We start from the raw sequence: 26,255 nt of genomic DNA, 5'->3' as shown, positions 1-26,255 counted from the left end.
TATCAATTTTGCTGTGAATTTTTTAAAATAAATTTGCAAAACTTCTATTAAAATGTTATAGGTTTTCAATTTGCCCAGTCAATTATTTTATTCAAAAAGTTTGCTAAAAATTTCAAATGATTTTTAACCTATTTTATCATGATCTGGTCCGACAAACTGGTCCAGGTACAACCGTCCAGGTTTAAGTCTGTTCCAGTTAGAACTATCATTTTACAGGCCATTTTTTTTAAATAGTAAGTAAAAATGTGCCATTTTTTGTATTTTCTATAAAATAAATTATGCATGGGCCATAACAACAGGTGACTGCAAGCACAAGCATCCTTCACAAATACCTGCTGCTATAATGGTAAATCAGAGATTTTTTAGAATCAGTCCATTTTTGATTGCTCAGCTGCTCTGCCACTTTCTGCCTGATTTTCCAGAATGAGGCAAGTCAAGGTCAGCAATTGAATATATCTACCTTCTGACTTTTGAGACTGCCTCTCCAGTCTTCACCATTTTTGGAGCTGCAATATTCCTGCTATATTGATTACCGCACATCTGACAGTTGAAAAACTATACCTACATTTAGATCATGAGATTCCAGAAAAATTTTGAATATTATTGCCCAAGAAGATTTACTTGATGCTTAGTGCTAATCAGGGAAAAGCATTTCAGATTATTTTAGGCTCATAACCTATCACCATAGATGGTTGGTCATAAGTGACACTGGACAGGCTTGTTGCACTGAAAATTCACCATATTTTAATGAATATGTTGAATTTCCTGTAAATTTTCATGACTTTAAATTCATTAATATTTTTTGGCAGCTCAATGTAAGCATTATACACTACACTTCTAAGTGCAATTCAAAAGTTGTGATTTACTGCACTTAGCTATGCCTTTGGTCACCCCTCTGAAGAATGCTGGCGGGAGACGGACTAATACTCCTAAAGCAGCTCCACAAAGTGCAGAAACTTCAATTAAAGATGGCCATTCTTCCAAAAAATTTGGCAATAGTTCAGTGAAACCTGCAGTTTTGAGTAAAACTCCACAGAAACCAACTCAATCCAGAACACCAATTTCTGGAACACCAGCTCTCTTGAAGAGTGAAGGAAGCTTGACATTTTCCAGCTCCTCGTCCTTGAGACCTAAAGCTTACGAAGATGCTGCTTTTACTCCCTCAAATGCACTTGGTAAAAGAAATCGAAGTCATCCTCTGAGCAAGCAAAGTTCTAGTGCCAACATTCCGGAGAAATTGAATGGTGCTACCACACCTCTGCAACCAAAATCTACTTTTATGAGGAATATTTCCACTGGACAAAGGTATTGAGATTTATTTTTATGTGCATCTGCAATTACCATGAAATGGGATGACTTGGATCATTTTTAGTGCTTACCTCTTCTTTGTACAAATAGCTGCATTGTAAATATATTAAATATATCTCTTTATTTATCTATTTCTTCATGTTATAGAAATTAATTAACTCCCTCAGTCAATGTTTATATACTTTAAAAAACATTTAGATGAACATACATTTCACTCATGAAGGAATTTTTTATTGTTCCCAACTGAACTACAAGAAACATTCAGTGCTCTCTTCATCCCCTTCTCAGTGAATTTAAACTATAATTTTGTAAACATATTGTGCATATATATTTAGGTATGCCTTTTTTCCACAGAGCCAGCCTTGATAGTAAACGCCGTTCAGTTGGCCAACTGCATCCACCAATAAGCCCTGCTGTAACACCAAAAATTCCCAAGGTGATTTGGAACATTATCTATTGTTTCATCTTATTGATTTCTAGTAATTTGCCATTGATCTTTTTAAGGTGCACTTTTGAGTTTAACAGTTTGTTTTCTACTCTATCAATTTTCCTCTGCTACTCATCTGTTACTTAATACTCTCATCTATAATTCACATTTTGTCATCTATCAAACCTCATTTCAGATTCATTGCTCTGAATGTGCAATAAGTTGGACAGGCATCAGCTTAAATGTAATTGCAGTTGAAGATAGAATTTTCTCATTTCTCCTGATAATTCCTCAGGTGCAGCCACATTGGTCTGAGTGTGGAATAGGTGACTGCAGCAGTCCTGCTTTGTCCAGCTCTCATCTCCAGCCAAATGCTGAAGAAAGCACGTCTGCTGTCACTGTGGCTGTCAGAGTTAGGCCTCTTTCAAGGAAGTGAGTCAAGCTCATGGAAACATGTTATACAGATGAAAACAACCACACATTCAATGTTGTCTTGGTAGCAGTTTTTAAAACGTCTGCCTTGTTGGCATCATTATTAAGGACAAATTTCAGTCTCAATAGTGTACAACAATTAATTATTTCTTCAAATTATGTTGAAGAAATTACATTCCAATGCATGATGCTAATTTTGTATCTTGTATAAAATTTTCTTCTGTTAAGCATTCTTTCTCTTTGTTTAGCCTAATGGCGCAGGATATAGGTACTGGCATGAAGTTAAGTTTAAGTTACATTACTTTCCTTGCACAGAATGCATGTCAAATACAATCTTCAACATAACCTGTTTCAAGATAGCTTGTATTGATTTAAACTTACTTAGAGATGAAACTTATCCAAGATGAAATAAAGCTATTACCAACAGTTGAACAGCATGAATTTATTTTTCAGGAAACTACCATATTGTTTGTTTATTTGATGAGCCAATTCCTTGATTTGATTCCTTGTGAATTTCTTTAGCAATGACCTCCATATCTCTTGATCTACAGAGAGCAAGAAACTGAAGGAGTTTCAAGAGCTGTGACTGTGGTTGGTCGGGAAATAACAGTTTTCTCAGACTCTTGTCATGCCTTCACTTATGACCATTGCTTCAGTGACAGCAACACGAGCCAGGAACAGGTGTATCATACCCTCATGAGGCCGTTACTGGACCGGGCTCTTCAAGGATACAATGCCTGTCTCTTTGCTTATGGCCAAACTGGTTCAGGAAAAACATACAGGTGCATTTCAGGAAATTAATCTATTTGATAGATTTTTTCCCACTATTTGAATTGGATTTGTTACTTATTTTTAATATTTTCTGATAAAAAAATGTAGGCTTTTATTTTATTAAACTTGTTGATAATATTCATAGGCAGTTGACTCCAAATTCAAATTTTATTTTAACTTTAAATTTATCAGATGAACTATTCTTGTTTTTTGGCAGAACTTTCCTATCTGAATCATTGAGCCATTTGAAGTATGACTTGGCCACTGTCAATACTTGCAATATTCCATCTGTGCATTAGTAATTGAATCTTATCTCCTACCGTATGTTTTGCATTGAATTTTGTTCTTTGCATCCAGCCATGATTGAATTTATAGTCCAACTGTCTTTTCAGAAGCACAAAATTAATTTTATTAACATTATTGATGTTATATTCTTTTCTATTTGCAGCATTCTTGGCAGCGAATCTGGCCCAGATGCGGGCATCATCCCACGCTTCTGTTGTGATCTCTTCAGTCGTCCTGAGGTCAAGGGACGCACGGCTGGCAGTCCTTCCTTGTCTCTTCCTGCCACTCCTGCTCAGGTCAAGCCTCATTCTTTAGTACGACCTTCATGAGGAATTATAGTAATAAGTGAAGTCTAAATTATACCGACTTTTTTCACCCCTAGGAAAATGTAGAGAACAGGAATTGTTTTAAAATGATTTTAGAAAACTCTCCAAATATACCATTGTTGAAGTGCCATGTCATCTTGAGAAAATTTTAGATATTTGTTTTAAAAAGTCAATTTTTAACTAAACAATTCGTGGTCAAAACTGGCTATGCATAATTATTTAAGTGTTGCTGTAATTTGTAATGATTTTAAATTTTTCTCATGGCTTTATTTGTGCAGGACGATGAGCGAGTGCAGTTCCAAGTGGAGATGAGTTACGTAGAGATCTATAACGAGAAGCTCTACGACCTCGTGGGTGAAGAGGATGAGGAAGGGGCAGTGCGGGAGGCTCTGCGTGTGCGGGAACATCCCACACTTGGTCCACACATTGTGGGAGCCGCGGTGCACCCTATCACCAGTTATGAGCAGCTCAAGGTTCATATTATTGCAGTCCTTCACCTTTTCCGTTGAAATTATCTTGTAGATTAGTGCAGTGAATGAATGATTGTCAATGTCCAGCAATGAATGAATGTTCTGCAAAGCTTACTCAAAAGTAATTGGTTCTCATGCTTATACTTCACTGAATTTTGTTATTTTCTGAGTTTAGACATTAAAATTTTTCTGAATTTTTCATTATTTTTATGGGTGATATAGTCGTAGCAATAACATGAGAGTAATAGCATTGAAAAACTTATAGTTTTGTTGTACTGTGCTATTACAGCAAAACATCAGATAAGTTGTTTCTTAGAAGTGCAAGTCCTGTATTTTTACTGATTAGATAGTACCTATATTTTTCTCCAGTATGTTTACTGATGAGAAATTTTTGTTTGCAGATGTGGCTGTGTCACGGCAACAGGGAGCGTTCCATAGCTGCTACTGGCATGAATGAGAAGTCATCGCGGTCACACTCAGTCTTCACGCTGAAGCTCACTCGCACTCAGGTTAGAAAAAGAACCGCCACTCTTTCTGTACATACTTCATTCCATGCTTGGTTTATGTTATCTTTGAAGAATCTTCATGATCTCCCAATGAAGAAAAGCTTGAAATTATGATTCTAATAGTGTGTTTGATAATTGTTGGACCATTTACTTTAATTACTTTCAAAATCTAAATTTTTTTGGCTACTTATGCAGTAATTTATTTATGAGCTGGCATGCCGATTTCTTATCAAATTATTGGCTGCATTTAAATGAGGCTCATCTCTAGCGATGAAGTGTCCTAATTTGCAGGTTATTTCAAATACACTGCGCAGTACAAATAGTTTCTGCTAGAAATAGATTTTCTTCATTAAAGGTAATGTTAATTTGCCGCATTGTCTGCCAAATTACTGATTCTTGATAGCGTTTTTATTCATCCTGTAACTTATCTTGGCTAACTGTAAGAAATTCAAGTGGCATCAATTGCCGGCGGTTCTTTCGATTCGTGTTTTTTCCAAGTAATTTATCATAAGGCTGGAGGAGGTTAATGTGATAAGTAGTATTAGGAGTTTTAGTTGGCATTTGTGAACAACCAGCAAAACCATGATTGGAACAGTTTATTTGTTTTGGAATAATGCCGCAAAATTATTATGCTAGGTAGTGTAATTAATTTTTAAATGCATTCTTAATAATTACTTGCAGACGGAAAGCGTTGGAGGAGAGGAGCTTCAGCACAGTCGTGTGAGCAACATAAGCATTGTCGACCTGGCGGGCAGTGAGCGCATCGGAGCCTCTGGTGGCTATGCTGACAGAATGAAAGTGAGTATAAATCAGCAGTAAGTTTGAACTTTTCCTATTCCAATTTCTTCTGTTGCTAGCTGTTATTCCGTAAAGCGAGTTTCAGTCAACCTTAAGTTCAAACTCTTTTGCATCCTGTAACATTGACAATTCAAATTTTAGCAATTTTAGAGACTACTGTAACTTCAGTTATTTATTTTTTGCTTCTATCGGCTTGTTTATCCAACCAAATATAATTGAAATTTGTTGTAAATTGTATTTAAGCATTTGTTTCATTTTCCCGTTTTTTATCAAGGTCCACTGACTTCATCCTCCCAATGTTTGGTTTTAGCTTAATTTTGAGAGTTTATCCATTTTTTTTAAATAAATTAATATCTGTTTATGTCGTCAATAAATAATTACTCACTGTTCATGAGTGCAGGAGGGCGTTTGCATCAACAAGTCGCTGCTGACGCTGGGCAAAGTCATCACAGCGCTCGCCGAGAGCGCCACCGGCAAGCGACGCTGCTTTGTGCCGTACAGAGAGAGTGTGCTCACGTGGCTCCTCAAGGTGAGCCTTCACACGAGCCTGTGTCTATACTTTCAAAAAAAGTTAAGAGATCGTAAGTTCATCAGCCAATCATTGACGGCCTTTCAAGCAAAATCCACCAATCATAGACAAGAAAATAGAGCGTAAGTACTTACGTTAACATAGCGAGTTTTAAAAAATTGCCCCAGAAGTATTCCTTTTTTGGGATTATGTATAATAAATCTAACTTGTGAGCCACATGAAATTCCTAATAATCGTCAGCAGCATAGTTTTTTTCCTAAAGCCCAATGCAATTTAGTGTCTTATGTATGTCGCATGCTTATTATTCTAAACTGGGGTTGTTAAATAATGGATTTGGGTTATCGAACCTAAGACCACGCGCTAGATAAGATTACCTGTCTTGTCTCATCCTTATCTCTATATTAGATCCAAGCAGCACTTTCTTCCCATTTTACCTATGGCTAACCTTATCCAATTCTATTTTAGTGCATTTTTCATTGTGTTCAAATTTCTGGCTATATGCATACTTCAGTTCGGATTTAAACAATACATTTCCAGACTTGGAAAATAAATTACAATTCAAAACTTGTAATACAATTCCAAACTAGTATTTCGTACTGGAGTATAAAATTCCAATATAATTGGAACCCTAAAGCCAATTTTGACGTAACCTTGCGTACAGGAGTCATTGGGAGGCAATAGTGAGACGGCCATGTTAGCGACCATATCTCCTGCCAGCTGCTATGCCGAGGAGACACTGGCCACCCTGCGCTACGCTGGACAAGCTCGCAACATTGTTAATGTGAAGCACATCAACGAAGACCCCGCCGCCCGCATCATCAGGTCAGAATAGCTGCCAGTAAACTTCATAATGTTGTGGAATAAAATGGGAATGAGTATATTATAATCTGAATGCAAGTGCACTCCATATGACAACTTATAAAATAAAATTTTCCAAAATTCATAATTGATCTGATCTCTCGAAAAGCCTATATGCCGCGAATTGAATGGTAATTTGGTTCAATGAGATTCATAAATTATATATTACCAGTCGTTGAAACAGAAACGCACCTGCCACTTGAAGTGTTGAATGTGTGCCTTTCTTTGTTTTCAATTATTTTGTTCACTCTCAGGAGCTTGAAAGCCGAAGTTGAGAGACTGAGAGCGCGCCATTCGCTACGCGTGTCGCCAACGAAGCTGTTCGTCACAGAGCGCAGTCCTGTCACTCCTGCTAACCATCAGAAGAAGACCAACGAACAACTTGCAGAAGAGGAGGCTAGACGCGCCGAGGAGATGCTAGTTAGAGAGCGCGAAATAGCTGCTCTGAAGCACGAGTTATCGTCTTGCACAAGTCAACTGCACCGCGCCAAGGAAGAATGGAACAGACGCCTGGAGAAGTCGGCTCGTGCTGCTGCGGCTGCACTGGGGCGATGCGAGAAAGCTGGTATTTTTGTACGGGATGTACTGCCCTCCGACGAACGGCCGTGCCTCGTGAATCTCTGCGACGACGAACAGCTCAGTGAACATCTTTGTTATGCGTTGAAAGATGGAGCAACGACGTTGGGCGCTCAGCACACCGACCTCATTCTCAAAGGGCTGCACTCTTCTGGCGTTCATTGGTGAGTTTTTCAGCTTACTAATCTTTTTTATTCAACATTTTTATCAAATCTAATGCTCTGTCTACATTACTAATGTGTCTACATTACTAATTTGGGTTGAATGCAACTGAAAAGGTTCTTTAGATACTATAAAAATACTATTACTACATCCACGATCAAATTCATTCATTAGACACGTCACTCAACTAAAATGCACTTCACTCTTGGACTTGATTAATTGTGCTCTTTGACCGTATCTACATGTTCACAGTTTGTTGGATTCAGTCAGTTTTATGTCCTTAACATTTTTCAAATTTGTATTTTCTTGGTATTGCAGCACAATCTACAACGACCAAGGCAGTCTCTCACTCAAGGCCACCTCCGGCTGTGAGGTCTTTGTCAACGGTGAACTCATTGAAGAAAATTGCATGCTACGCCACAAAGATCGACTTGTACTTGCGGGAATATATTTCCTTCTTGTCTGGATTCCCAAAGACGAAACTGCAAATTCTGGGTCCAATGACACCAAAAACTTTGCTTATGCGAGAGAAGAGCTTCTCCGATGCCAAGAACAGCGACTTCGGAAACAAATTCTTGAAGAAGAAGAACTGGCGCGTCGTGAGCTGCTTCAGGAGTTGCAACTGAAAAAGCAGTCCGTCCAACAACTCCAGCTGAACCTGGTTCGTTTCTAAGTGAACCTTTTAATTTAATTCTGATTAAAGATGTCGGATTTTAATTCGAATATTGATGTCTGTACTGATGATTGCATTTTAATTTCACGTCCTAAATAGAAAGATTCTGACAAAATGCAACTTCGGATAGGGTAGCAATTGATATATCTGAGACAATAATACAGGTAACTTTGATCTAATAATTCTAAGATATGAGTTATGTTTTAGCCAACCATTATACTAAGCAAAATTTTAAAAAATATGTATCAGAAATTACAATTGGGTATCGAAGAGATGTATTTATGATACAAATACGAATATAGGATACTCGTATGTCAGTCGTCCCTTGTTTTCTGGCGACGAGCGTGGAATAAATACTATTACCTTATAATTTCGTCCTTGTCAATGTTGCAGGAGCAACAAGAAAGCTGCAGAATGACTGCAGAGCTGCAGCAGCATCGTCTGCAGGTCGAAAAGATGGGACTACAGGAGCGACTGCAGCAGTACGAACGAAACTTTAATGCAGGATCTTCTTGTGACGATTTAGATAAAACTGTCGGAGAAATTTCGTTGTATGAGGCTCCACAAGATTCAAACTTCTCTCAGAAAGTGAGGGTTTTTGATTTAGCTTTAATGAAAATAATTATGTGAAGCCTAGCTCTAATTTTCACTAGTTTTAAGCTGATGTTCCGTTGCGAAATGCATAAGTATTTAAATAGATAAAATAGTACCTATTCATTGTCAAAGAAGACTCAAAATACTGATTTTCTTTTCAACTTCCTTCAAGTAATTTTAGCAAGTGTATTGAGCATATCTAATATTCTTCAGGTTGTGCGGACTGCTCAGCAAACTATACATGTCACCAATCGTTGCTGGCAGTCTTTCGCTTTACTCTTTTTTATTCTATTTACTTATTATTTTTATTACTTTATTTAGCATTTACGTACCAATATTTTTCATCCCGTCGAGTTCTTACTAGAGCCAAAGCCTAATTTGACTAACTCGTCAAATTTTTCAGATTGAGGAAGAGCTTCTGAACGAGACTGTGTGCCAGCTTGAGGCCGCTCACACCCAAGATAAGGTGCCTCTCGATGACATCGAACTTCTCTTCTCTGTCCGGCGTGCCAACGCTTTATCTGAAAACTATGCTGTTCCAATGGTGAGTTCCTGACATAGGTTCTTATTTGAAGCAAGAATTCTAATCCATCAGAATCTTACCTTTTCTTATAAGTTAGGCTAATATTCAAAGTCGCTTTGTCCTAATCTTAATGGCTAAGTGTTTTATCTTTCTTATTCAGTACGTAACAAAGATGGCAGTAGATATTTTTAGCTCAAAATTACAGAGATTGCCGACTGATTTGCATATTGCCTCCTGCAATAATTAATTTTTGCTTTTAAGTGCTCGCGTTACGGCTTTTGAACTGAACTCCTCTATAATACGTGCACGTTAGTTCCAAAAATTATTATTCAATAAAATTCAATTAATGACATTCACTCTACTTCTGGCTTTACATGTTGAAACATTTTACACTTGAGAGGATTTACCCCAGTTAAAATTTTTGACATTTTTTTACATTGCATTCATTGAGCGAAACATTTCAGAATTGAACACATTTCCCATGATATTGTTGGTATTGTGAGTGCAGAGTTTCGTGGCACAGCGGGAGGTGCTGGCGAAGCGTAGCAGCAAGGGGCGGGTGTTGGTGCGCCACTCAGAACTGCAGCTGCGTGCGCTGCTCACTGCTGCTCAGTTCTCAGAACTCTTCACTGCCCTGCAAGACTTGCCATCTGTCAGTCACGAGTATACAGCCGTAATCCAATTACTATAACGCTCTATTTTAGGCCTCTATTTTTATATTCTTTCTACAATAAGGCTCTATTTTTATATTCTCCTACTGCTGGTACTTGACTATTTTTATAAACTATTTTTATTCTAAAAACTAACATTTTCTTCAATACTAAATAACATTATTTTTTGTTAAGCAATCAAGAAGAAATTAATCACTTTTGCTAGATTCCTCTTCAGCAAACCTGTAATTACTTAAGAAGTAATACTTGTTATCAACTTTTAACAATATTGTAATCACATAAATTATTCTTTAGCCACATCTTCAGATGTCATAGTTACGAAGTAAGCTTTTGAATGAGCCTCTAATAATTTATACATACCGCGTTAGGAGTTAATGAATTAACTTTATGACAGTTTTTAAGTTCAGGTGTCTAATAGAAGAAACGCTTTGTATGTCATCCAAGGTTTACAGTAGCGAGAAAGAGAGCCAACTATGTATGATGATCCAAGGCTGTGGTTCTAATTAAATCTTTCTTCAGTGCTGCCCATGTACAAGTATTAAAGTAGGATAATATGCAATTATTGTTACTAGCATTGTAGTAGTCTCGCATAAATTTCCTTAAAGTAGTTATCAATCGTTGGCTCCCGTTTTCTTCCTAACTTTGATCCTAATTTCCCGTGATGCAGGGTCGCAGTTCTGTAACAGAAGTGATGTCTATGATTGAATGGGATGGTACGTCCGAGGATCTTGGATGCTTCCCCTCGCCGGCCCGCCTCAACGTCAGCTGTAACTCCGACGTCTCATTCAATGCTACCATGAACTCGTCTCTGGATCACAGCTTCGTGTACGTCTCAGGCCTCAAAAACTTGACTACCAAGCCAGCGAAGTCAAGTAAGTGAAACTACTAAAGTATCGCAGATTTTTTTTAAGCTTTGTGTGTCGCATTTTTTCACGTTCATTTCATCCGAATTGAATTTTGTCTATTATTGTTTTTCCGTCTCCACTCCCCTGGTTATTATATCATTGTTGTTGCCAGGATCGTCGCTGTGCGAAGTTGGTTCTGCTCGCGGCACTGCCAGCAGCTGCATCGCCGCCCTACAGGACGATGGAGCCCTTTGTTGCGGGCAGCACCTTGTGATTACCGCCCTCAACACCGCTGTGCTACTCTACTATAAGATGCTGGTCAGTGTTTGTTCTTTGTGTTAGATGCTGGTCGGTGTTTGTTCTTTGTGTTAGATGCTGGTCGGTGTTAGTGGTCTTTGTGCGAGATGCTGGTCAGTGTTTGTGGTCTTTGTGTTAGATGCTGGTCGGTGTTAGTGGTCTTTGTGTGAGATGCTGGTCTTTGTTTATGGACTTTGTGTGATATGCTGGTCAGTGTTTGTGGTCTTTGTGCGAGATGTTGGTCAGTGTTTGTGGTCTTTGTGCGAGATGCTGGTCAGTGTTGGTGGTTTTTGTGCGAGATGCTGGTCAGTGTTTGTGGTCTTTGTGCGAGATGCTGGTCAGTGTTGATGGTCTTTGTGCGAGATGCTGGTCTCTGTTTATGGACTTTGTGTGAGATGCTGGTCTGTGTTTATTTATGGTCTGTGCTACTTTCGTTCGGTAAGATTCGTAGTTGCGTTGGAAGCACACTGACACTTCTATTCGTGCTTCTTGATTACCAGCAGGTCTCTCTACTCTTGTGTTACCATCAATACTTATTTGTGGTGGTATTAAATTTCATGCCTACTATTGCTTGATATAAGTTATTACTTTTTAATTGAGCCTTTCGTCTTTTTTTGCTTGAATTCTTCTCTTTAGTGTTTGCTTGTTTAAATTCATCATACCTCTCTCTTCCCATTTCAGAGCGCCCAAGATGACCTGAAGAACAGTTTATCTGAGAGCGCTTTACAATACTTCCAAGACTTCATGGTGTCTTCCGTGGCGGACGTACGATGTTTACGTGTGTCGCTCGCTAACTTGCTAAGCGTTCCTCTCTCGAACGCCGGGCATTTTCGCAACCCCGCCAGGAGAGAGCGATACAGCGATGCTTCTGTATCTTCTAATTCCAAAGAAACGAACAAAATGGGAAATACAAATTCTGACAGCAAGGAGTTGCATGAATCGCTGCCAAACGTAAGCGAACTCAACGAGGCTGTGCCAGCGTTCGAGGAGATCGTTGTTGATGCTTTCGTCGCCACAAACTCGGCGCTCACGTCGCTATTCCAGGTACGCTGGTAGACTTTTTATAAACATTTTTTCCGTTAATAAATTCGCCCATCATGTTAGTAAATATTATAATTCTCCATCCATCATTATTGTTTAGGCAGATAAAATCATCATATTATTAGGAACGTCTTTAGAATGAGTGTGTACTTAATATTGCAATTCAATCTGTCAATTAATTATATCCATACTTGAAATAATTATATCCACGCAATATTTCTCTCATGACACTACCACAGACTTCTTTGACGAAGCTGAGCCAACTCTTTAAGAAAACGAAGAATGTATAAGTTATTACGTTTTCCTTTACCGGACTGATGAAACTACTATCTGATTTTTTTAATACACTGTATCTGCCTTCTGCGCATAAGATTGAAATATAACCTCAATAAATATATATCTTTTATGTAATTTTTTACTATATTTATCCGTAGTTGTTATTGTTTTTTTTAATTTATATTACACGCTTTTGTGTTCGGCGCAGTGTGTCAAGGCCGGCAGCAGGCGTGCCAGCAGTCAGGCCTGTACCGCGGCGTGCAGACTCGGCCGTGATCTGGTGTCGGCGCTAGCGGCGCTGCAGCTGCTGCGACTAGCTCAGGAGTCCACTTATTTCAGCTGCCCTAAGCCCCCCAGCCACGGTACGTTTCTGTGGATGTTGACTGCACTTATTTCAACTGCCCTAAGCCCCCCAGCCACGGTACGTTTCTGTGGATGTTGACCGCACTTATTTTGACTGCTCTAAGCCCCCCAGCCACGGTACGTTTCTGTGGATGTTGACCGCACTTATTTTAACTGCCCTAAGCCACCAAGCCTCTATATTCTTATCTATGAATGTTGACTGCACTTATTTCAACTACTCCAAGCCACCCAGCCACGATACGTATCATTGGACGCTGGTCGTTGCTCCGTGAGTATTTATTTTTGACTGTAATTATGTTCCCTCAGAGTGCACCCGAGCCACTCACTCACGGAACGGCTCGCTTCGAACGCCGACCGTCGCTCTGCGGCTCTATGATTTTTTCCTCTATCCGTTTGATTACTTTTCTTATGTAATCAAACTTCGCCATTTTTCAGTTCAAAATACCTAATCGTTTTTCATTTTATTTACCCGCTCTGAACGTGATGTTTTGAAGCGTCCAACACTTGCTAATTCATTAGTTTGTAGTAAATTTCCTATTCTAAATTTGATATCATAAAAATTAGTTGAACCGTTTTTTTTGAGATCTCAATGTTGGATGGTATCGCCAGGTTAATGTTGATCGTCATCATTTCCAACTACAAAATGAAAACTGCCACTATCAAGCTTCTTGTTCTTTTTAAGGTTGAAGTTTTATGATGGAATCGTTAGTCTGCATCCATACGAAGGTTTTATCTCTGAGACTTCGCATTCATGAACTATATGGAAAACTGTTGCTACACTGATTATTGTTGTTGCTATTGTAGCAACTGACTGTTGCTACAATACCTATATCAGGCATAGTTCGTTGGAGTTTTACTAATATTCATAGATGTGCAGTATGTTTTTATTTCATCGGTTTACGTACTGATCTCGAGCTTGTCACTGACATAATGCTGAGCAGAAACATGTGGTGAAGACTGCGCAGCGTGTGCAGCAGTGCTGTCGGCGGTGAACCGTGGCGCCATGCAGAGCCTCCTCACCGCTCGGTCTGTGGCGCAACTTCAAAATCGGTGAGCTCCTAGCCAGGAATTTTGTCATTTTTTAGTAAACTTCGGAACGTTAGTAAAAAGAGTTTGGCATCAAATACTGGAATGATTTCACAAAATTTAGCTAATTAACATTGGTTGTTGCAGTTTTTGTCGTGGAGGAAGTGACATTAACACCGCTGCGTCAAGCTTGCAGTCCAAGCTGCTTCGAGTGTTCGACGCTGCTGTGTCTGTCATGCCTCCTAGAGGAGACGAGACGCTGTCACTGGTGCAACTGAGACTAAATATCTCAGATGCTCAGCAGCTTTACCCTCACCTCTTACAGTTGTTGCTACAGCTTCAAAATGTCGCGGCTGCGTTCGCAGGTAAAGAGCTCCCTCGCTCTTCTCTAATTCGGTTGCCTTTCCTCATTATTGTATGTGTTTTATGTAGATTTGTTTTTTCTTCATTGAGCACACGCAAGACTAGAGCACCTCTGCTCGAGTCTTCAGCCTAATACCTCAAGTATTCAGCCTAATACATGAATGTAGACTAGTAAATGTGTATAGTTCAGTATATGTCAATGTGGTAACCTGCTTTCCAACGATATCCTTTCTATCAGATGGTGCCTCGGATCGTGAACGCCGTTTGCCGGAAGTTTGTGAGGCATTAGAGTGGCCTTTAGAAGGAACTCTGGAATTTATACCAATTCTTCGTCAACGTCTCACTAGTCTTCCCTCGCTACCCACATCCCGCGCCAACGAATCGATTTCAAATTCCACAGATAAGACCGTAGTCATCAATGAGTTTCATTCAGCCGCTTCTGAAGCCCAAGTTGCTTTAAAATTTCTTTCGCATTTGCTCAATTGTGGAGAAAAGAAAGAACCTGAACTCAGCCGTATAAATATTGTCAACAACAATTACACAAATGGGCAAAAATTGTCGCGAACTTTTCATGATACCAGACAAAATGTTCCAACAATAACGATTCAACATGCTGATGGAATGAATTCGCGGGATTGTAGCAGCAAAAGCAAACCGAACTCAGAACCGGAGAGAGTTATAAAGATTCCTATCGTTGGGAGCAACGGTGTAAATTCTCCCAAACGTATAACTAGCGCGAAATTCGATGACCAAACTTCTAGCGCTTCGAAAGGTGAGCAAAAATCAAAAGAAAATGACTTGAAAGTATCAAGTGCAACAAAGTCGTCAAATCAAGATGATGGAGACAGTACTCTGCTCAAACTTTTTAAGGAAATGGACTACTACGGTTCAGTCTACAATAAAGACTATGCCTTTGATTCACTGAGAAATGAGAAAGATAGGCCCATCTCTAATGGCAAAGAAAATGCCTCTCCTCGTAATAAGTCATCTCCTGCTGCTCGAGATCCAAAACAGACTCGACATGTACTGCGTTCAGTACGGATTGAGATCAGTCCCTCCAAGAAAACCCCTCCTTGTCTTATCACAACAAATGCTCGTGACACACTCACTGCCGGAAGCCGTGAACGCCCCAAGACACCGCGAAAAGGTACCCCTACAGGAAAAGAATCGAATAGAAACGGAGTTTCCTCTCTGGTCAAAGTGTTCTCTGTGAAAAGCAGCCCTCTGAATGGCTCTGAAGGGCATTCACCAACCGTCGCTCAGCAAAAGCTGGGCAAGAAGTCCACTTTGATGTCACCGACTCGACTCTCAACTCTTCCGGGAATTCATAAATTAATATTCCAATTAGCATAATCTTTCAGCGACGATTTGAAAAGGCGAGATAGATCGTTTTTTTAATGCCATTTTCAACAGATTTTACACAAATGAATCGCAGTACGAAACTGAGAATCATTAATTAGATTTCATTTTTCCTGTATCTCAATTGCTCCTAAGTTGTTCCAGGCTTCACAAATTGTTCGATTAAGTTTATATGGGCTTCACTTGATGTCGGTTCTGAACTCTAGTCTAGTGTCTCTAGTACAACTTTACTGGGATAATATATTAATTCTTAGGTTATTAAGTAAACATAGATTACCGTGATCATTTTGGGCCTTATGTGAACTTCCCTCCGTTGTCCTGATTTGTGCTGTTTTGCTTTTAACTTTCTCAAGTACTGAAATGAACTTATTCTATGATTAGTCCAGCATTTGTTTGTTTAGGTGTTGATTTGAACTGTGGAAACGCACTTGTTTGTTTATTGTCTGTAGGAGAAGTAACTGCTGGTGAAAGAAAACTGTACTTAAGCTTATACAAGAGGGTTTATCTAAAGAAAAATCCCTCACATGTACGGTGTACCAGGTTTGATTTTTACTTTCACATTTTTTGATTCATTTCACTACTCGTGCTTGTCTGTCTAATACAAGCAATTATAGTATTTTTTACTTGAAAGACCGTGCGTTTCTGAAGCTTGTTTACTCCTCTATTTGCTTCTGAAAAACTTGAAGTTGATGTTAAAATCATATTTTGTTCAACTATCTGATTGTACTGAAGTTGCCTATCCTTCATCGCGCTTATTAATCTTGTTTCGAGCTCCGCGATAAGTAATCAGTCGCTTCAATTTCAGTATTCATGCATATTTGAAATATATTTTTGAAAATAAAAATGTGTATTATTTTAAAATAACAGATATATATTTATTTTCTTACTTGAAACCTGTGATCTTCGAACAATTCTTCTAAAGTATTTTGTGCAGAACAAGAATTGCAGTGATTATGTTCAGACCATCTTTTACAAATATTAATTGAACGTACAGTTTTACCTTGTGCTTCGTATTTTACAAATATTCCCATCTCATTAATCATTAGTCACTTTGTTATTTATTCGTGCCCTTCCAAAAATAAGTGATTATTTATGCGTTGTCATATCTTTAAAATCATAATTATTAATGTCGCTAGAGTGTGAGGACGGACGGCGGGCGGGTGGAATTCAAGATATGATTCGTACATTCAATTTCGATCTATTCGGAGCCCTTGCTCGATCCAATAATGTTGTGTAGATTATTAATGAAACGATCAGTTCCAGTTGATCCAATCATGTACTCTTCAAGTATTATCACCTCCAAATTCTGACCTAACTAGTCACCCATGTTTCTGGATAATGCGATGCTCGCTCCGACGTCGTCTTTTCCACGTGTCTGGCCGAAGCAGTGCTGCTGCTCGCCTTGTAAATATGCTACGTAAATGAATTCCTAGAAATTAGCTCCTAAAAGTAGCAATAATTTCTGCAACTACAAAAGTTGTTCCTTGTTGCATATGAATATAAAAATATTTATAATGCGTTTAGCAATTAAATCATGATGTATTAAAAGGTGAATGAAATTATATCTAAGGAAAGACGCGCCACTGTGAGCAAGTTTCATTAATCCATAAAAACCGGCATTTCAATCGCTAATAAGTTTTGGTGGTGAATCAAATCTCTTGCTCATATTACAAGAAGTTGAGTTATGCTCTACACAAATTCATAAAGTCGCAAATTAGTAAATTGTCCAGTTTTCGGTGAAGCCTGCAATAGAGGTTCTCCATGAATGAAATGATCTTTCTCTTTAGGCTGTTTCAATACTTTTTTTCCTTTCTAAATTCACCAGCATTATAATCCTGTCCCGATTTATTTAATGATTATTTGTTCGTATCACCCTGAAATTATGGCATCGTAGCCCGACATGTGTTAAGAGAGGATTTCTTATCTCGTGTACGTGAGATACGAACTCTAACCTGCACTGCTATCTTCTGAATAATTGACGGTATCTATTCTTCTTATCTTGAACGTGACTTGGTAATTTCATTTTTAGCAGTTGTCCTGATATGATTACTTCGCTCACGAGTATGAGGCCATCAAGTCATCATTTGAATGCATGAGTTTTCCAAGACAAATTTCAAAAATTAGGTCAATAATGAAACCTTGAATTTTAGGAAGTGAAGCTTAGTCAACGGCGGCTTGATGCTTATTGAAGACTATGATCCATTTTTCCTACTCAATTTTTAGAACTTCAGCCAAGCTATATAAATTCAAAGTTATATATTGTCCATTCAAATGTACGATTAGAACTTTCTGCTGCTTCTCATGAAAACACAATATTGAACAGGAAAATGCTGCGTGGCATTTTTCTTTCTCAAATATTGGTACTCTGCTTAATTTTAACAGGCAATGCAGATTAAAGAACATCGTATATGAGCTTAACTTTACCAAAATTCAACATTGGAAAAAATTTGGTTTTAACAATACTTCAGAAGAAAATTTCCATTGTTCATCATCACAAATTAATATATTTTTTCTGGGACGAAAAATCTCACGAAAAACACAGGCGTACGAAGTCTCGTACAAAATCTTGCACAATTAGGGTAACAATAGATAAGACATGATATGACTCAGCAAGAATCAAGCCATGCGAAGACTCGGCCCTTGTTTACACGCTAATAGTTATCTCTGTAAGATAAGCATGATTATATCGAAACTACTTACGTTCATCTAATTCGTTATCTGTTGACCTGAGACCAATAGTGCTTTCGCTTCAATTTACGCTGGATTTTGTTGATTCGAAAAGTAAGATATTTTTTTATTTGTGATTGATTCTTCTGGAGATCATTTTTTCTATAGTTAGAAAGAATATTTGCATGTGAGCCTAAAGTTGTGAACCGATCAATAGTAATCGACATTTGTTATAATGTGTTGACAAAATAACAATGCGATTATATTAAAAAAACATGAAGACGAACTTTTATGTCATTTATAGTTTCAATTGGCCTTGGAATGTCCGTTCCCATCAACTATCAGTATGCTGATCTATTAAAAGACAATAGAGTATGATTGAGTTGTATTCAACAGTTGTATTGCATTCATCAGTTCAATGAGCGGCTGAGGCTAAGCCAATTGTCCGTGCGCGATCAGCGACGTAAGAACTGCAGGACGACAATCAGCAAGGTCGATCTATCGCAAATACTGACGAATGATGTCGATCGTATGTATCGTCTATCGCAAATGGTGATGAAGGCTGTCGATCGTATGCATCGTCTATCGCAAATGGTGATGAAGGCTGTCGATCGTATGCATCGTCTATCGCAAATGGTGATGAATGCTGTCGATCGTATGCATCGTCTGTCGCAAATGGTGATAAAAGCTGTCGGTCACGGGTCGGGGAAGTATTATTCTCGACGATCGTTTAAGAATTATTGAAAACCTCGGGTTAGCTCATTTCATTGTATGAGTTACACACTTGTTGCATTTATAAGCAAATTAGCAAACAATTCAAAACATAACTCGTGTATGAACGAATATAATTAATTTTGAAACATTTTCTATTCTATTCTATACATGAAAATTGTTTTTTGAAACTCTGGCCTGGCGGATATGAAAGCAATAATTGACCAATTCAAAGTTACGATGCTAAATAAATTTTTATTAGATCTATAAAGTATATTATGGTAATGACACAGATTTTTACAATCTTGAGGACCCTGCGTGGACCGACGACTGAGGTCTCCGAGATACTGGCAAAACCAACCGGCAGCCCCGCCCCCCGTGCCCCGTCAACGACAGACGACGTTCAGACTGCACCGTGCGTGGTTGTGCTGCTACGAGCTCTGACTGCTGAACGACATAGTTGGTTATAATATATAAATCATGGCAGACAAATGTGAGTTGCTCTCGTTGACGTTTCTATATATTCCGAATGGTAACCTCGGAAAATTTTGTTTAAAAAACGTTATCGGATGATTTTTTTTACACCTGGAACAATACAGAGTTCCTTTTTGGATTCGAATGCTTACCGTAGAGATTAATAATTTAAGATTATAATGTTCTGAGAATATTTCCATTGTTTTTTATCAGCAATACCATGGGACTGATGGAAGGAATCTAAGTTAATCTTACGATGTAATCCTCATGGAAGTCGCATCTTGCCGATCATTCAAGCATTCGTTTCCGATTTCATATCGCTGGCAACGCTGTAGTAGACTTCGATTCGAGAACAATTGAGCTTTAGCAAAAGTGAGAACCTCTTAGGCCTTTTGAATTCATATTTCTTTCTATCTGCGTTGAAAAAGAATGAAATTATATGTATAAAATTTCTAATCAAGCTTGACCAATCATTTCATTTTAGCGAAGCATACTGAAGTTCCAGAACATATTTATTGCTTCTATGATGATAATATCTACTAATATGTTTGCTGTAATCGGAACGTCCGGTGTCGGGCTTCAAGAACTTGTTCCTCACTTTAGTTTGTCGGTAAGCTGACACTCGACGCTTTTTGCCGCTGTTTAGCAGTTGATTTTCATCATAGATTCCTTGTTTCAATGAAATTTATTAAAATACTTGTTATATAGGTGTGATTGTGCATCAAAGTAATGCTTATTTATAAAATGTTTTCGTAATGTTTAAATGATGTTTATTGCAACTACTTATGTGGCCAAGCACTAGTTGCAAGTTCAGCAGAGCACCAAAGTCGTGAGTTGTTGGTTTGAATCTCGCAGAAAACCGCGAATGTTTCGGTTGAAATTGGCAAGGTGGCCGGGCGGTTAAGCACAGAACGATTGGAGCAGTGAGTTGCATGTCTGAGACGCACGAAAAGCTGTAAAAATTCAATATATTTAGAATCGACAGCAGCCCTCGTGGCCTAATAATATTCAACTGTAAAATCGATGTTATATTTACTACCTAAAATTAGTTCGATATTCACAAGAACATAACTTAGGTAAGGTTAATCCTAATCCTCACAGTAATTTGTTCGTTTGCATGAATTGGTTAAGTGTGCCATGCAAGTGGAGTGATTGTGCGATGTGTTCAGGCGTGAGGATTAAAAATAATGAGCTTATCTTGCCTGCTAAAGGAGTCGATCTGTATGCAAATTTCCCTCAGGCAATCGTATTCATTGAAGCGTTTATCATTTGATTTATATTAATGCATTAATGCTTTAGACATGCAAGGAAATTTTGTATATTTTGATGAAAGCGTTACGGGGAACAATTTTGTGTAATTAACACGTGAATTATGAAACTGTGATAGTTTAGAGGGCATAAAAGACTAGTAGATTGTTAGTATAAGATGTTCTGCCTAGAAAGCGTGATGTGCGAGTAGAGTGTTAGTAAGATGATTGCTAGTAGATTACTATGATGCATAGAACCGTAAATTCGCACTGTGCATAACTGTATATATGAACTATGGAAGATAAAGATATCGTGTTCAAGCAATCAAGAATTGACCGATCATAAATAATATATTTATAATAGGAAAAATTAGGAACTTGAAGCGGTGCATGAATAAAGTTTCTTATTCATGTGACTTTAGGGTGTGCTGTAACTGCTAATATCCTCAGCAAATTTTTTAGGAATTATATACTTCAATGGCTTTGATATTTTTTTCATTTTAGCGTAAAAAATACAAATCCAGACAATTTGATAGTTTCACCTATAATCATTTCACCTAAAATCATTTCACCTAAAATCATTTCACCTATGATCATTTCACCTATAATCATTTCACTTATAATCATTTCACCTATGATCATTTCACCTATAATCATTTCACCTATAATCATTTCACCTAAAATCATTTCACCTAAAATCATTTCACCTAAAATCATTTCACCTATAATCATTTCACTTATAATCATTTCACCTATGATCATTTCACCTATGATCATTTCACCTATAATCATTTCACCTACAATCACTTCACCTATAATCATTTCACCTATAATCATCTCATCTATAATCATTTCACCTATGATCATTTCACCTATAAACATTTCACCTATAATCATTTCACCTATAATCATTTTACCTATAAACATTTCACCTATAAACATTTCACCTATAATCACTTCACCTATAATCACTTCACCTATAATCACTTCACCTATAATCACTTCACCTATGTTGCAGTGGTGCTGGTGTCAGGGGTCAGCGGGTACGTGGCCAGTCACATCGTGAAGCTCCTACAGGAGTCCGGATATCGCGTCCGCGGAACAGTTCGCAGTCTGAAGGACGCCGCCCGCATCGCACCCCTCACTCAGCTCGCCAAGAACCCCAAGCACGGCCTCGAGCTCGTCGAAGCTGACCTAGTGCGCGATGACGGCTGGGACAAGTGAGACATTCAAATTACAATTGAATTTCTGAACATACAAAAGAAATTTCGACAAAAGAAATTTCCATGCTCATATGCACTTTTCATAAATTCATTTCCTGGATTGTAGATGCATCTCCCTAATTTATATAATTTTTTAGAGCCATGGAAGGCGTATACGCGGTGATGCACACCGCCAGTCCCTTCCCGCCCATCGGCGCGGACGTGAAGGAAGAAGCGATCTTCCGTCCCGCCATCGAAGGCACCAGACGCGTCCTCGCGGCCGCCGCCAACGCCGGCGTCAAGAAAGTCGTCGTAACTTCCTCCATCATCGCTGTTGTCGGTACGGCTTTTGTAGTCGGTACGGCTTTTGTAGTCGGTACGGCTTTTGTAGTCGGTACGGCTTTTGTAGTCAGTACGGCTTTTGTAGTCGGTACAGCTTTTGTAGTCAGTACAGCTTTTGTAGTCGGTACAGCTTTTGTAGTCGGTACAGCTTTTATAGTCAGTACGGCTTTTGTAGTCGGTACGGCTTTTGTAGTCGGTACGGCTTTTGTAGTCGGTACGGTTTTTGTAGTCGGTATGGTTTTTCGATTTTCCATTTTATGTAGGGGGGTGCCATATGCGAAGAGAAGGGGTTGTTAAATTTTTTAGAGTCTCCATGACTGAATTTTTTCCACGCGTCAAATTCTTTGGTTCCTGGTAAATTTTATAACACAGATTACTTACAATTCCTAGTCATATGTCCCTGGCCTGTGTTGTCTTCCTTTAAATAGCTAAAATATTTTTTAGCGCACTTTGTTCTATTTTGAATGTATTTTAATCTGTAGTTCTGAGTTTTCTGGAATATTTAAATAATTTGTTCTGGTGCATCATGTATCATGCGCGATATAATTTATTTTTCTTAAATAAAATAATTTAGCTTAATACTGATCATAATAGTAATAACATTTCAGTGCTTCTAATAATTTTAATAATAAAAAAAATTCTGTTTTATGTCATAGGGAAAGGTGGCATTGTGAAAGGCAAGAAATACAACGAGGAGGAATGGACTGACCACACCTCCGAAGAGGTCACCGTGTACGGCCGCTCCAAGACGCTGGCCGAGAGAGCAGCCTGGGAGTTCCTTGACTCACAACCTGGTTAGTTTTACGTGACACGTTAATTATTTATGACTCGTATTTTTAAAGGATATTTGTTAATTAAGGCTTAAGGACTGGAATGAGTTGCAGTTCGTGTATACAAAAAGGAAAGATTGCGAAATTGAATATTAACTTCAGAGTTGTCAATGCACTCATAGCGAGTTGTGCAAGATGGGCTTTTTAACTTTTCAACGCCTTTTTTGACACCCGTTCAATGTTCAACACTTACAGCAGTAATATTCAGAATTATTTCATAACAGACACTGTGAATTATTGCCCCAATATAAGCTTGTGGCTTCGTTACGTTATACACCTCGACTGAGAGTACAAAAAAATTCCCATTCTTCACCTCGATTCATAGGACAAAAAAAATTCACGTTATTCACCTCGTTTCAGTGGACAAAAATTCACGTTATTCACCTCGTTTCAGAAGACAAAAAAATTCACATTCTTCACCTCGTTTCAAAGAACAAAAAAATCACGTTCTTCACCTCGATTCAGAGGACAAAAAAATTCACGTTATTCACCTCGTTTCAGTGGACAAAAATTCACGTTCTTCACCTCGTTTCAGAAGACAAAAAAATTCACATTCTTCACCTCGTTTCAAAGAACAAAAAAATCACGTTCTTCACCTCGTTTCAGAGGACAAAAAGTTCGAGCTGTCTACGGTGAACCCTGCGCTGGTGATGGGCCCTCCGCTGATGGAGTCCCACAGGAGCGCGACATCGGTGGGCATCATGCGGGACACTCTCAGCAATAAGCCGCCGTTCCTCCCCAGCATTAATTTCCCCGTCTGTGATGTCAGGGACGTGGCACTGGCACATCTTAAGGTCAGTATCAGCGTCAGGAACGTTGCACTGGTACATCTTAAGGTCGGTATCAGCGTCAGGAACGTTGCACTGGCACATCTTAAGGTCGATATCAGCGTCAGGAACGTTGCACTGGCACATCTTAAGGTCGATATCAGCGTCAGGAACGTTGCACTGGCACATCTTAAGGTCAGTATCAGCGTCAGGGACGTCGCTCTGGCACATCTTAAGGTCAGTATCAGAGTCAGGAACGTTGCACTGGCATAACTTAAGGTCAGTATCAGCGTCAGGAACGTTGCACTGGTACATCTTAAGGTCGGCATCAGCGTCAGGAACGTTGCACGGGCACATCTTAAGGTCGATATCAGCGTCAGGAACGTTGCACTGGCACATCTTAAGGTCGGTATCAGCGTTAGGAACGTCGCATGAGCATATCTTCAGGTCAGTTTCAGCGTTATGGTTATCGTAAGCATCAGAAAGTACCAAATTATTTGTCCCAAGACATTTAATGTTATTGATGGTCATCAGTAACATAATTGCTGAATAATATGTTGTGAAATAAGAAGCCTAAGCTGAAGTTTGTCTTGTTTCAGTGCCTCACGAATCCTGGAGCTGTAGGTAAGCGCCACCTCATCAGCAGCGGCGCGATTTGGTTCAAAGGAATACATGAAATCGTGGGCAGTGAATTCAATCCTCAAGGATGTAGAATAACTACACGAAGCTTGCCAAATTTTCTCGTGCGTGTCGCAGCTTTATTCGACCAAGGTGTGAGGATGGAGGTTCTGCCACGGCTCGATGAAATCCTGGAGCTTGACACATCTAGGGTGAGTATGAAGCCTATAGGCTTGTAAACTAGAAGTCTGTGCAAGAAATATTGGATATGAGAATTATTATTCGTTCTATCTATTTATCTATGTATCTATCTATCTTTCTTTCTATCTTCCTATCTGTCTATCTTTCTCGCTATCATGCCCCATTACGTTTGAGGACTTCAGAAGCAGGAGGCTCAACAATTATTGCGAGATTTAGGCGATAGCTTTGAGTCATCGGATGAAAATATCAGAATTTCATTTAAAACCGGATCGGAGCTGACCGGTGTACGTGCAGCATTTCCTCGCAAGTTTTTGAGACTCTTAATCCTGTTTCATTTCCCCAAGTTCAAACCAATCTCAAATCAAACGCGTATTGAAAAATCAACGTTCACTAGCGACGGGCTATCGCTCAATCATCAATTGATTTTGCCGTCAGTTGTAAATTACGGTACAGGTTGAACTATGTTGCCCGACCTTTCTATTGTCTTGCCTTCTTTAGGTTGTGAGTAATAAATTTGTTGTGAGTAAGTTGCTAGTAATCAAATAAATTTCTGTTGGTTTGTGCAGTTACATTTTAACTCGGATTTCGTATTATGCGAAGCGACAAGGGCATAGTATATATGCGTATGTCTGGATCAAAATAGCTTTCCTTTCTAACGCCAACCTTGTGTCTGCCGACGGTAACTCTTGTTACCAGGTATTGACATGTAAATAGCAATGATGACGGGTAATTTTTCCGTAGAAAAATGGTTAATAAATATGTATTCTCTGAAGTTGCATTAATATTCTTCATTAATTTAAAATAGTTTGCTTGTTATCGAATGACAATCACATTTAAGGTTCTTCATGCCTTAAATATTCGTGTCTATGACATCATGCGCTGAAATATTGATACTAAAATATTATTTGGCTTATGTATCAGCATTTAGAATTGATCCAATGTTTTCTTAATATCTACTAACAAGAAGATTTTTGTTCCTATATGCCCCAGTCACTACTGTCTATGATACCCAGCTTTGAGATTTAACCCTCAGCAAGTTCCCCAAGTAATGTCAATGTGAACAACATTCGTGCAGATGACAGACGTGCTGGGGATCAAGCCAACCCCAATGAAATCATCGCTGCTGGACATGGCCTACGCCATGATGGAGCTCGGCATTGTGGACAAGCCTGCAAAATATTCAGGGGTAAGCCCGTACTCTCAGAAAAAAATATTGGTAATATTAGCCAAATATCGATAGAATTTCTCACAAGCAGAGAGTAAACGTAACACTGATACGACTCTTTGTCGGGCCAAAATGGATCAGGATGACCTAAAAGGTGCATCGTTGTTTGGACAAATTCACGCACATTTCTGAGTGTGAGATCCTATAGAAATCGGTCAATGCATTCATGTTGTTCATTCCAAGCTAGTCATGTTGTACTGTGGGGTAACTGCCGTACGTTACCCGCACAGTGAGGAAATTACGAGCTCGGAAATGAATCAAACTGGATCAAGTGAATTTATTTGATACGGCAAAGAATACGGGAATGATAACAGAAATAATAGAAATAATACCCTTGGCAACGTGGGAACCTGTTCGAGAAGTATGTCTTATAAGTAACCATGATGAGGCAAATAATAGTACAATATAACCAGTTACGCATATAAACAAAGAAACTTATCTTAGAGACCTAAATCTTAACTAACCTGCTGTTGTGGATCGGCTGGGCTATAC

The 26,255-nt window shown here is 38.8% G+C and overlaps 2 protein-coding genes across 2 annotated transcripts in view; both read left to right on the top strand.

The window, feature by feature from the left end:
• Positions 1–574: 574 nt before the first annotated feature.
• Positions 575–17,049, top strand: LOC108676295 (kinesin-like protein KIF14). The gene is made up of 22 exons (XM_018164355.2): positions 575–1,305; positions 1,663–1,744; positions 2,031–2,167; positions 2,719–2,949; positions 3,387–3,519; positions 3,828–4,022; positions 4,421–4,528; positions 5,207–5,323; positions 5,724–5,852; positions 6,514–6,674; positions 6,965–7,450; positions 7,767–8,109; positions 8,515–8,709; positions 9,119–9,259; positions 9,747–9,890; positions 10,577–10,781; positions 10,927–11,072; positions 11,733–12,095; positions 12,577–12,730; positions 13,673–13,781; positions 13,905–14,122; positions 14,359–17,049. Exons 1-22 carry the CDS (start codon positions 878–880, stop codon positions 15,471–15,473), a joined length of 5,340 nt encoding a protein of 1,779 aa, XP_018019844.1. The 5' UTR covers positions 575–877; the 3' UTR covers positions 15,474–17,049.
• Positions 17,050–19,265: 2,216 nt separating this feature from the next.
• Positions 19,266–26,255, top strand: part of LOC108676288 (phenylacetaldehyde reductase) — a 9,482-nt gene continuing 2,492 nt past the window's right edge. Inside the window, exons 1-7 of the mRNA XM_018164349.2 lie at positions 19,266–19,350; positions 21,597–21,798; positions 21,939–22,120; positions 22,779–22,916; positions 23,559–23,746; positions 24,319–24,549; positions 25,614–25,724. Coding sequence (XP_018019838.1) covers positions 19,338–19,350; positions 21,597–21,798; positions 21,939–22,120; positions 22,779–22,916; positions 23,559–23,746; positions 24,319–24,549; positions 25,614–25,724 — 1,065 coding nt within the window. The 5' untranslated portion in view covers positions 19,266–19,337. The remainder of the gene's footprint in view (positions 19,351–21,596; positions 21,799–21,938; positions 22,121–22,778; positions 22,917–23,558; positions 23,747–24,318; positions 24,550–25,613; positions 25,725–26,255) is intronic.

Source organism: Hyalella azteca, unplaced genomic scaffold (assembly GCF_000764305.2).
Source record: "Hyalella azteca isolate HAZT.00-mixed unplaced genomic scaffold, Hazt_2.0.2 contig9352, whole genome shotgun sequence".
Classification (NCBI taxonomy): domain Eukaryota; kingdom Metazoa; phylum Arthropoda; class Malacostraca; order Amphipoda; family Hyalellidae; genus Hyalella; species Hyalella azteca.
Note: the sequence above shows the minus strand (reverse complement) of the source record. Positions and strands in the feature narration are given on the sequence as shown.